The sequence below is a fragment of the Tripterygium wilfordii genome, chromosome 7 (genome assembly GCF_013401445.1).
Source record: "Tripterygium wilfordii isolate XIE 37 chromosome 7, ASM1340144v1, whole genome shotgun sequence".
NCBI classification, from domain to species: Eukaryota; Viridiplantae; Streptophyta; class Magnoliopsida; order Celastrales; family Celastraceae; genus Tripterygium; species Tripterygium wilfordii.
In genome coordinates, this window is record NC_052238.1 from 8,024,296 (window position 1) to 8,037,540 (window position 13,245).

The window sequence follows — 13,245 nt, forward strand, 5'->3', positions numbered from 1 at the left end:
AGCTACAATTCAAAAACGAAATTGTAAATGACAAATTAATACCACCTTCAAAACTTTTATACATCTAGGTCTACTCCAAAAAACTTTATCTCTCATAAATCGATTTTTATTTTTTATACCTATTTAAATCATTTAAATTTTATCAAGTTCCTTTTTTGCCATTTTTTCAAAGAGGTTTAGATCTAATATGGTTTCTCTCTCTTGTTACTTTCTCTCTATGCTACATCTCTCTCTCATCTCACTACATCTTCTCTTTCTATTGCATCTCTCTCATCACTGTGTCTTTCTCTCTCCTATTGCATCTCTCTATTATTACTACATCTTTCTCTCTCTAATATCTTTTTTGGGGGTCGTTTTGGTTCAGATATGGCAAGCATTGTGCGACTCTATGAGGGGAGTCCAACGATAGTGGTGGTGTAGCGAACCGCCTCTAGAATCGGCCGGATCTGAAGTTTTTTCAAAACAATAACATTGGCAGTAACATTGGGCGACCAATGTTATCGTTTTAAAACAGTAACATTGGCCGACAAATGTTACTATTTTAAAACGGACATATCCGGTGACCGTTTTGGACCGTATATGGCTGGATATTGTGTGCTGAAGAGGGGAGTCCAATGGTGATAGTGGTATTGGGAACTGTCGTTGGAATCTGTCGGATATGAAGTTTTATCCAAATAGTAACATTAACCGACTAATGTTACTATTGTGAAACAGTTGCAACAGTAACATTAGCCGACCATGCCACTGTTTTGAAACAGTAACATTGGTCAACCAATGTTGTTGTTTTAAATAGCCATATCCGGTGGCTGATTTGGGCCGTATCTAGCTGGGCATTGTATATCTCAGTGAGGGGAGTCCAACGATAATGGTGGTGTAGCAAACCGTCAAAAGAATCAATCGGATCTGAGGCATTTGTCTTGCAGTGGTCATGGCTTTCCGATCATTTTCCAATGAAATGGACTACCGTTGGTGGTGGTTGAAGGTCGAAGCATGTTCATAGTGATGTGAGCTTTTAGTTAGGTTAAATATCAAAGGGCAACAATAAGGAGAGAGAAAGAGAACAAAAGTGTAGTTATTGTGCGAGTAAGAAGACAATGGTGATAAAGTAATTAATATACTAGTAATACCTTAGAGGAATAAAGGTTTTTGGACTAAACTTAAGTGTCCAAAAGTTTCACAAGTAATATCGGCTTAGAATTTTTGCAAACGAAGACAAGATCCAATGAAACCCATTAGTGAAAACTTAGCAATTATGGCCCACTCAACAACAGAAAATACCTTAATTATTGAAAAGTGAAAACAGTAACATTGTAGCCCACAATAGCAGTCGTTGAATTAAAAAAATACGTGCGCGCAATCGCGAATCCACGTGCCATCCGAAAAATCCCGGTCCCACCTACAATGGGTAACTCGCGGACCGGGTTCGAAGACGGGTTCGTGCCAGAAATACTCAGCGAGCTACCATTGCAGCCACCGTCCGTGAAGCTCAAGCTCACGGCCATTATAAGAGAGAATTCAGTCTGTCCAGCTGACCCATAAAGCCCCTGAGCCCGGCCCACCAACTTCGAATTCTGGTCTTGCGTTACAGTAAGCGGATCATCGATCATTATGATGGCACCAAGGGCGAAGCCAGGATATATTAGGAGGGGGGTCGTCGAGTGGACACTAGATTTCATGTTAGGGTAGCAAAGCTAAGTGGGGGTCGTTGCCCCCAGAATTTTTTTTGAGATGATCTATTAATTATACTTTCGAAAGTACGAAAAATAACACTTAAAATTAAAAGTTTATAAAATATGATAAGTAATAATTGTCATATGTATTCTTGTTTCAACCATTTAAGCATAATTTTTTACAAAAGGGGGGTCTAAATTGAAAATTCAGGGGGGTCTTTTTTAGAATTATCATATACTTAACACTAATGAAAAAATTTTGAGGGGGGTCAGCTGCCCCCCTCACATATACATAGCTTCGCCCCTGGATGGCACCAAAGAGAGTGGCGTATGTTTTTTGTGGTATTGGGTAGAATAGTGACTATAGCACTTGGGTTATTGCCAGTGAATGTCTCGTGAAAGTAGAATTGGAGGTTGGTAACCGTCTCCTTCTCTCGTACAACTCTTTTGACCTAACTTTCTTCTGCTTGAGCCCATTTTAGGACTGCCAATAGAGAGGTTAGAACAAAAAGATTGCACAGTTTTGCCATCTCTCTCTCTATGCAAGAGCGTAAAGAGACTTTTTGGGTGATGGCAGCTAAGTCGGCTCTGGCTAGTCCCTTTTATAGAGATTTATGGATTGTAAACCTATCATTTAGGCCTAAATGGCTTGGACAGGTCTCATTTGCAAAGCCAGTCACACAGACGTGCAAACTAAGGAAAAGTCTTTTGGCAGTTAATGAAGATTAATACTAATAATTAATAGCCAAGATGAGTAAGGACATTAATTAACAATTGGGCATAATGTTAGTCAGGGCGGCTCCAGGGGAGGCCAAATAGGCAGTTGCCTAGGGCCTCTCATGGGAGCGGCCTCACTTTTTATTAAATTGTATAGTTTTATAAGAAAAAAAAATCATAATATTTAGCAAATTAAGAAAACAAGCTCATTAGCCCAAATATAAAATGACAAGGTCATAATTGTAAAATAAGAATTAAAGAATTGAAAAAACCCTAGTAAAGACCAAAGACTAAGAGAACATGTTCTGCACTTCTCCTGTTTGTCGTCTACGGTCTACTCATCTTTTTGAAAAAAAAGGTTTTGAGAGTTTTGAGAGAGAGTTAGAGATTGAAAGAGAAGGGAAGCCACAGGTAAATCACCTATCATATATTTCTATTATTTTGACCTTTTTTGGCACACTTAATCAGAAATTGTAAATTGTTATTTGTTTCTCTAAACCCTAATTTCCTTTTTTCTGTTTTTTTTTTTCTGTTAGGTTTGCGATTGATTGGGAAATCATGACAGGTAAAAGAAAGTTCGAATCGGGAAGTTCGAAGAGGAAGAAGAAAGAAAGAGATCCGAAAAAAAAGAGATCCGTCGCGTCCATTATCTTGGTCATAATATTCAGAATGAGTTGATACTTTTGTTGGCAAGTGAGATTAAGAGCAAAATCCTTGATATTGTCAAAGGGGCAAAATATTTTTCTGTAATTCTTGATTGTACTCCGGATGTTAGTCATGAAGAACAAATGTCTCTTATATTGAGATGTGTTGATGTTTCCAAAAGTCCAATAACAGTGGAAGAGTTCTTTATTAGATTTATGAAAGTTGTTGAAACATCAGGGGATGCACTTTTCAATGAAATTAAACAAGTTTTTGAAATTTTAAAACTTGATTTTAATGACATGAGAGGGCAAGGTTATGATAATGGTTCTTGATGGATCGTACTTAACACAAGAGGGGGGGTGAATTGTGTTCCCAAATTCCGATAGGAATCTCTTTTTATAATTTAAAAGGAAATCAATGTCAATTAACAATTAGCACACAAATTTGAACTCTAATGATTATCCTAATCAACATTCATTTCAATGCAAGATGTGATACAATATGGTGAATGATCAATTATCAAATAATCAAGGAATTGCAAAAACAGATTTTTTCAAACAACACATTGCACACAGATTTTACAACTCAAATTTCACCTAGCAAATCGAGTCAGAATTCAATGAAATTCGGTATGCAGTATCACAACACCCTAATGAATACTATATCAAAAATTCAGATTAAAATTCAAAGTTTAGCTATGTGAACAGTGCACGGACAGACTAGTGGTTCAGAAAATTCTGCAATCAAAACACTTAATCAATCAACAAGCAAGGAATGCAATCAAGAAAGTCCACACAGCAATTTATAGTAGTTCGGAGACTCTTCTCCTACATCTACTACCTAGGTTCACCAACCTAGGATTTTTCAACCTCCACTAAGGATGTGGTTTTCTCAAGAGCTCCACAAAACTCACAAAGGTTTTTTAGGTCACCCTTAAAACTGAAGATTTCAAGATAATCTTCAAACTTTACAACCAAGGGTTTCAAGCACTCCCTTAAACTCAACCTCAACAAGGTTTTTGCCCAATGACGGGACTTTTACAAGTGTTCGGTATAAATGGTTCACTCAAGGTTTGCACTAAGCAAATGGGGTTGAGGAACACTCAAGAATCACAATATCACCTCACGGGTTGGATAGAAAATGAAGAATAATGAGGATTTTCGAATCTGAAAATAAGAAGCCAAATGAGAAGCACTCCCTCTTTGCAAAAGCAAAATAGTGAGGAAGCCTTTAGAGTGGCTTGGGTAGAAGCTTGGATTCAATGGCACAAACTAGCTTGAAAGTTTTGAGAGCAAGAATTTCTTCAATGTAATTTTGGCTTCTCCAAGTTGGAATGAGGAAGAACCCCTCTTTATAATTTACCAAGCTCTTGTGATTTCCACCATTGGATCTTTTTCTATCTTCAAATCTCGACCTTCAATTACATGTGCAAATCTTGGCCATTGAATGAATAGATCATTAAATCTTGACCTTACAATATGTAGCCGTTGCACTTGCATTATTTTCCAAGTCTAGCTTTCCAAGATTTGAGTTGTCATGTGCACTTGCAGCCATCTTTGACAATTTGATCAAACTTGCACCAAATCTTGACCTTGGTATCTCCAACAATTTTGTCATCTTTGACCATTTGATCAAACTTACACCAAATCTTGGCCTTGGTATCTCCAATGATTTCCTACAAAATGTGTAGCAACTTGCAACCATCTTTGACTCCAAAAATCAAGTAAGATCTTCTTTTAAGTCAAAAATTGCAAGCAAGAATATGGTCTTATGCACAACCATTGGATTCACCTTTTAAATGGTCATCTTAACCCTTCAAGTCTTGTTGTAATCTAATCCATTCATAATTCAAAACAATTCAATCTCGGCCATAGATTAGAGTACCGTTGGAGCTTGTAGTCTTCAAGAATATCTTCATAATCTAAGTCTTGTCTAGTTGCAAAATATACTTTCTCATCTCTTACAAATTTCAACCATTGCATTTGTCCTTTAGCTTCATCAATTTTCTTCTCACAAAAATCTTATCATTGTGTCGCAACCGGGGTCACGACGCGGACCGGCGTGGGAGGATGAAAAATGTTTAGAGTCGCCACCAATTGATTTAAGGTGCAATTGGACACCGAAAAGACCTGCGAACCAGAGAAAAGGGTACGGGGATCGATTGAGTGTGGGGAAGGTGTTAGGCACCCCACAACTCCCGTTTGGAAACGGTTACCCGGATTAATCTAATGGCTATCTTATGGAAACTTGCTCTTTGCAAGGTGTAATTGTTAAAGTTTGAATTATTACTTTCAACACACTTATCAACTTATGATAGTGTTTGAAAAAGAAAGCTTGGAATATTACTATCAATTTATGATAGTTTTTATTTGAAAATAGGTTTAAAATAACACTATCCACTTATGATAGTTTTGGGAAAAGATTTGTAAGAATACTATCAACTTATGATAGCATTAAAAAAAATTGTAATATTACTATCAACTTATGATAGTTTTTTTATTTGGAGACACACTACCAACTTTTGATAGATTTAATTTTAAAAACACCAACTTATGGTGTTAACGATAAAATGTCCTACCAACTTTTGGTAGGTTTAATTTTGAACACCAACTTATGGTGTTAATGATAAAATGTCCAGAGAAAAGGGTACGGGGATCGATTGAGTGTGGGGAAGGTGTTAGGCACCCCACAACTCCCGTTTGGAAACGGTTACCCGGATTAATCTAATGGCTATCTTATGGAAACTTGCTCTTTGCAAGGTGTAATTGTTAAAGTTTGAATTATTACTTTCAACACACTTATCAACTTATGATAGTGTTTGAAAAAGAAAGCTTGGAATATTACTATCAATTTATGATAGTTTTTATTTGAAAATAGGTTTAAAATAACACTATCCACTTATGATAGTTTTGGGAAAAGATTTGTAAGAATACTATCAACTTATGATAGCATTAAAAAAAATTGTAATATTACTATCAACTTATGATAGTTTTTTTATTTGGAGACACACTACCAACTTTTGATAGATTTAATTTTAAAAACACCAACTTATGGTGTTAACGATAAAATGTCCTACCAACTTTTGGTAGGTTTAATTTTGAACACCAACTTATGGTGTTAATGATAAAATGTCCTACCAACTTTTGGTAGGTTTAATTTTGAACACCAACTTATGGTGTTAATGATAAAATGTCCTACCAACTTTTGGTAGGTTTAATTTTGAACACCAACTTATGGTGTTAATGATAAAATGTCCTACCAACTTTTGGTAGGTTTAATTTTAGATACCAACTTATGGTTTATTTAATAAAATGCCCTACCAACTTTTAGTAGGTTTAATTTTAAATACCAACTTATGGCATAAATGATAAAATGACCTACCAACTTTTGGTAGGTTTAATTTTAAATACCAACTTATGGCATAAATGATAAAATGACATACCAACTTTTGGTAGGTTTAATTTTAAATACCAACTTATGGTATAAATGATTATTTGGAAAAGTGTCATCTATCAATTTAACCTATTATTGCCAACTTATGGCAAATTCATAAATGAAATCAAATAAGGTTCATAATTCAAATAAAGGAAATCAACTTATGATTTCTTTAATTGAAATGACCTATATTCAATTTTAAGCCTATATATTCATAATCCACGCTTGTACAAATAATCCAAATAATAAATGTCGAAATTATACAAATCGACATGAATAAGATAAATTACACAATATGGGGGGCCAAATATACACAAATTGTAATAAACCAAACAAAATCTTGAAATTGCTCAAGCCTCCATCAACTCGTCCAAATAATATCCAAGCCCGAGCCTCGTCCAACAAAACAAACATAAAGAGAGGGAAAAATAGAATACTCAAATGTAAATCAAGATTTAAATCGAATCAAGACCACATTATGAGATTCACACGTATCCAAACCAAGAAAATCAAATCCAAATATGGTCTCTCCCGCTTTTTCCAACAAGAAATAGAAGAAAAAAAAATGCAAAGAGAAAGGGCTCAACATATTAGTATCGAAAACACTCCCAAGCATCACATATGTCCAAGGTGAATGCAAGAAACACCATGTCTATTCTTAGTCAACATCCGAGGATGCTAAAAATGAATCAAACATTGAAATCAAGTGTAAATAGAGCAATACTTGAGTGAAAGATATGAGGGGTATGAAGCTTCTACCAAAAAATCCAAAGAATCGGTTTTCCCCTTCTCTCCTTCTCTCCTTCTCTTCTTCTCTTCTTCCTCTCCCCTCTCTTCCTCTCTTCCTCTCTTCTTTTTTTGTTTTTCTTCACCAAAAGCCAAAGCCTCTCCTTTTTTTCTTCCCCTCTCTCACGCCTCCTCTCTTCCTCTTTTCTTTTTTGTTTTGTTTCCTCTCTCTCCCCCCCAAAAACCAAAGTCTCTTCTCCCCTCTTCTTATTCTTTTTCTTTCTCTTTTCCTTCCCCTTTTCACTTCCCTTTTTTTTACCCTACTTTCGGCCACTTTATCTTTTCCTTCTTTTTTCAATTCCTTTTTTTTTTACCCTACTTTCGGCCACTTTATCTTTTCCTTCTTTTTTTCACTTCCTTTTTTTTTTACCCTACTTTCGGCCACTTTATCTTTTCCTTCTTTTTTCACTTCCTTTTTTTTTACCCTACTTTCGGCCACTTTATCTTTTCCTTCTTTTTTTATATTTTTTTTATATATTTTTTTTATATTTTTATATGATATATATATATTTTTAATATATTTGTTTTTATTATTATTATTTTTGTATTTTGTATTTTTTTGGCCGGACGAAAACCGGGTACTACAGCTGCCCCCCTTTGTATGTCTTTTATGAAATAAAAGGCAAACAAAGGCGTAGTCAACCGCGTTTCGTACGGGCCTGAAATGCGCGGGATCATTGTGGCCATTCCCGGCTTGGCCAAAAAGTTTGTGCAAGAAAATAAAGGGGCACGGGATCACAAGGCCATTCCCGGCTTGGCCAATGTTGGTGCAAGAAAATAAGGGGGCACGGGATCACTGTGGCCATTCCCGGCTTGGCCAATGTTCGTGCAAGAAAATAAAGGGCACGGGATCACAAGGCCATTCCCGGCTTGGCCAACTGTTTATGCAGAAAAATAAAGGGGCACGGGATCACAAGGCCATTCCCGGCTTGGCCAACTGTTTGTGCAATAAAATAAAGGGGCACGGGATCACAAGGCCATTCCCGGCTTGGCCAACTGTTTGTGCAAGAAAATAAAGGGCACGGGATCACAAGGCCATTCCCGGCTTGGCCAACAATAAATGAAGTGCATGGGATCACTATGGCCATTCCCAGCTTGGCCAACAAAAAGAAAGTGCATGAGATCACTACAGCCATTCCCGGCTTGGCCAAATGTTTTTTTTTTATTATTGTGAAAAAGGTGCTCGGGATCATTGTAGCCATTCCCGGCTTGGCTGAAAATTTTTTATTTATGCAGTGATGATGCATGCACTGACCTATTTTGCTCAATTATGAATGCCTCATGAATGAATGGATGCATGTTTTCTCATGGTTTTGCCATCCTCCAACAAGCGCACAATTACGAATTGCTAAACCAAATTTGTTTCTCTGTCAGGGTTGACTTTCTGACTCACTGAGCTTTCAATGTATCTTCTCTAATCTGATTAGTGAAGGCCTTTTTCCGTTCTGGACCCCAGCTCTTGAGTTATCTCTTTTCCTTTTCCAATGTGCATTCCCATAATCAATTCATTTTCCCTGAAATTTGCATGTTCGTACGCATCTGAATTCAAAGCTACCCATTTATCTGAATTTCCTTATTCAAATCTTTTTTTTTTTTTTTTTTTTTTTTTTGCACGGCTTAGGAATGTGAGCTTCTCTTTCCTGCTAACACCTGCTTCAGCTTCAGGCTTTTCACTCAGATCCTTTCCAGCTTAGGATGCCAAAATCCATCAACTTCCTATCAAAAGTATTGTCCTGATGCACTCATTATATTTCCTGTCAAAACTTTGTCAGTGATAAATTCAAAAGTACAGCCATGCTTGTCAATTATTGAAAGCAAATGATAATAATTTTTTTTTTGGAGTATGAAATGAGAATTGAATTGGGATGTGGGAAAGGAGACAACAAGCAACAAAATTGAAGAAATGAATTTCCTCACAATTTGATTTTTGGAGTATCAAATGAGATTTGAATTGGGATATGTAAAAGGAGACTACAAGCAACAAAATTGAAGAAATGAATTTCCTCACAATTTTTATTGAAAAGGATGGGTGGTAATAAAATATTTTAGAATGAAATATGTACAAGAAAGTAGAGAAATCAAAGGCAGAAAGGACAAACCGAGCTTCTTCAAGATGAAATATGTGATAATTCAAAGATTGTACCAAAATTGCCCCAATTTTGGTGTGCACCCAATTAACAATAATCAAATCTGCTTGTATAAGGCTATCTCTGAACCTTCCATTTCTGCCAACAAACTTCTTCTTCTATGTAACAGACTAACACCTTAGCAAGGTAAAATATCTGATGGTATCAAAAGCACCCCAAAATCTGCCCCAGTTTTGGGTACATGTCCAATTAACTGATCTCCAACCCTTCAATTACGAAATTAATTTTGCACTCCCACCTATGTCAATGTGAGACAAGTTAACAGCCAACTCAGGCACCACTCATCAATTCAACAAACTCGTAATCCAACCATCCTTCTTCAAACAATCTGAAATTTGAACTTGCAGCCCAAATTGAAACGCCTGTGAGGTTTTTTTCACTTTAGCAGATTTTTTTTTTTTTTTTGCCCCTATTTTTGCCTAGAGCGCCCTTGCGGGTTTTCACTCTAACGGGTTTTTTTTTTTCTTCCTACCGATAAAACTTAACAACTTCCTTGAAATTGTCCCGAATGTGCATTTTGAGGGGTTCAACTTCAACTAGTGTCTTCTCAACCTTTTGAACAAACTTTTCCAAGTTAATCATGTGATCTTCATCCTCACTTGGCTTGGCCATTATGTTATCCCCATGCACTTCAATCTCTTTATGCATCATATCATGAAACAGAATGACCTTGGTTTGCTGATAAGTATCTCCCGCATTTTTAGACCAAATGGCATGACTTCATAGCAAAAGGTACCACATAAAGTAATGACAGTAATTTCCTCTTTATCTTCTAGTGCCATCGTGATCTGATTACAATCATCCTTTTTCAGTACCGGTGCAATATTTCTATATCATTCGGGGTATTTTACTACAGCAAGACATCCGACATCAAATTGCTTCTTTATTTCATCTCTAATCTTCCAAGTTTGCACCAATTCAAATTTCCAACCCCAAATTAACAACCTCATCCATTTAAATTATCTTTTCTTTTTGATTAAACTTGTTTCAACATTTCTGACTATATCTCAGATTCATCCTCAATGTTCAAGTCAAACTCGAAATTGTTAATGGGTGCCCCAAAATCTGGTTCATTCGGTTCATCTTTCCATTATCATCAATTTCAATCCTGTCAAAATGGAATTTGCAAGATTTGGAATTTGCAAGTGATGGACAAATAAAGGCAAATAAATGTGGGATGATGAATGTAACAAAGGCATCAAAAACACGGGAATTGGGCAAATAAATGTGGGAATGATGAGTGTAACAGAGCATCAAAAACATGAGAACTGGAAGCATTGAACATGCAAAAGCTGTACTAGAGAAATTTATCAAAGTAAAGTAAAGACATGCTCATTATTAAAACCCAATCAATGGCCGTGAACCGGACCACAGATGGTAGTGCAGATGGATTTTACTCTTGAAGGCTGCTGACAGAATCTGGCAATTCCAAATTGGTCCAGTTACTGAGTTTAAAACATAACTCCCCAAAATTTCTAGTGTTTGGACTTCCGTACCATATCCATGACTGCGGCCAACATGTGCTCCAGCCTTTGCTGTCCCTCTTCTAGTGTTCGTAGCCCCATCTCTAGTCGGGCTATCGCTGCATGCATGCGATCTGATTGTGGAGATGCTGCAATTGCTGATGAGGAATCACCAGGTGGTGATGCTGAGTGACCTTCTTAGGTCTGCTTCTTTCCAGCAGAAGTTGTTTTCAAATGACTGATGCTCTGACGCCATGTCCTTCTTTCCATCATGGTGACCTGATATCCCAAAGATGCTTGAGGCTGAGGAGGTCGAATGCTTTTGAACAAAAGCAACCTTGTGATAAGCCGTGGGAAAAATAACTTCCCCGCCTTTGTTGGCTTCTTCTCGACAAAATCCTTGGCTTTGAAGATCGTGGCCAGATAGATCTTCCCAATATCAAACCACTGCCCTTTATACATAGTAATAATCATACTGTTGGACAGGAATTTTATTCTAGGGTATAAAGAACATTGTCTATTCCATCTGCAACAGATCCAAGTTGTACTGTGATCTCAGTGATTGCTTCGTGCAATTTATCTGGGTCATGAGTACTTGCTTGTCTGCCCCATGACATATATCGAACACCTTGTATGGCATGCTTTGAAACCATAAGTTGCCTTTTGTAGTCTTGAACTTTGTCGGTTGCTTTTTTAAGTCTCATTTTGGTTTCCCTCAAAGCTTCTTGTAGAGATTCGATGGTTTTCTGGGGATTGTCCGCGTATACGTCTTCCCTTATAGGGGAGAGGTTGAATCTGGGATCATTTTCACCTTCCTCTTCTTTAGAAGTAGAACCTTCATCAGTTCTAGACCTTTTTGCAAGTGGACAGTTAGGAGTATCCATCCTTGAAGATTTCTTGAGGAAGATGAACAAAGTGTTGGACCAAGACTTAGCGTCTAGGTCAACATTGTGTTTTTGATGATTGTGTATGATTGTGAAGATGAAGATGGCTCAGAGAGAAAACACGCTTTTGCCAGAAATGATTGAGATGGAGATGAAGACGAAGATGGCTCTGCATATGCGAAGACATTCGCAGTGCCTGTCACATCAGTATTTACTTTACTGTCACCTTCCACTGTTATTTTCCCGCTTGAGGACGAATTTTTTTTCTTCCTGCTTCTCTTTTCAACCAGATAATAAAAACAAAACTGTCACACTCAACTGTTCATTTCCCCGCTTGAGGACGACTCTTTTCTCTTTTTTTTTCCTTTTTTTTTTCAACTAGATAAAAATAAAATAGAATAATAATAAAAAAAAAACTTTCACACTCCCCGAGAAATTACGAATATTTGCACAGTGAGGCAGGGTGCATAACAGACGATCAGGATTTAATCCAAGCAGGACCTTTTACGCTGTCTGATAAGAGATTCCAACGGTGGTGGAGAACATGGCTCTGATGGTGATGGTGGTAATAAACATAGATCACAAGTCTTCGAAAGCTTTCTCTTGTTGTTGATGCATCTCTCTTGGTTTCCGTCTCTGGTCATGTAACCTTTCAAGCGCTTCACATCGAACAACTTCACTGACTTTACAATAAATCCTCTACTCCTTCTTCCAAGCATCTGTCGATTCGAGTCACTACGTTCTCAGATGACCTGATTTCCACCGGAATCTCTCTCAAGGCAGACGATTCCTTGATTTTCTTTAGCAACTCATCTCCTGTCATTCCAGGCATACAGTAATTGGTGATAATTAGATCCACTTTCAAACTATCAAACCCAACAGGACAATTATTCTCCTCGTCTAATCCCAGAAACTGAAGTATTCTTATTCCACTGTCCACTGTAGTTACTTTACAGGAAGTAATCTTGAGCAACCTTTCAATGACTGGTCTATTAACAAGGTTGTCATCGACAGCCAAAACGTAAACCTCCTCAGAATCAGACATAAAATGATCCATTCCCACTTGATCAACAAGAAAATTAAGAGTCAATTTCCTCACAAACTGCCCCATTATATTTTTTTTGTTGTTCATTTTCATTGTTTTAGCAATTCACAACTGTAATCTTATACTATAAGGATGGCAAAGACATGAGTGAATTGGTGTTTTTTTTTTTGTTTTTTTTTTTCATGCATGACTATGAACTTATTTAGTTTGACAAAATGCAATGACTGTGCCTACGTGAATGCATGAGAGAAGAAACCAATAATGGAAATTACAATTAAAAATGTGTAAGACAAAACATCGACCACAAATGAGTAAATCACACAAAAATAGAATATGCCATTACACTGGGTAACCTAAATTTCTGGAGGTTTTGGGCATGGATCTAGGGCTTTATAAAGTGTTTGGGTAAGTTTATCTAACTATTCTGCGAGGTCCCAGATCATGTTGCTTTTA

General features: G+C 36.9%; 1 protein-coding gene and 1 pseudogene across 1 annotated transcript; both read right to left on the reverse strand.

Annotated features, from left to right (window-relative positions):
* Positions 1–1,215: 1,215 nt before the first annotated feature.
* Positions 1,216–2,625, reverse strand: LOC120002574 (dirigent protein 23-like). The gene is made up of 3 exons (XM_038851338.1): positions 2,590–2,625; positions 2,033–2,098; positions 1,216–1,691 (listed from the first exon to the last, which is right to left on the reverse strand). Exons 1-3 carry the CDS (start codon positions 2,623–2,625, stop codon positions 1,284–1,286), a joined length of 510 nt encoding a protein of 169 aa, XP_038707266.1. The 3' UTR covers positions 1,216–1,283.
* A 9,745-nt stretch (positions 2,626–12,370) lies between these two features.
* LOC120001225 lies at positions 12,371–12,780 on the reverse strand (annotated as a pseudogene).
* Between the last annotated feature and the right edge of the window lie 465 nt (positions 12,781–13,245).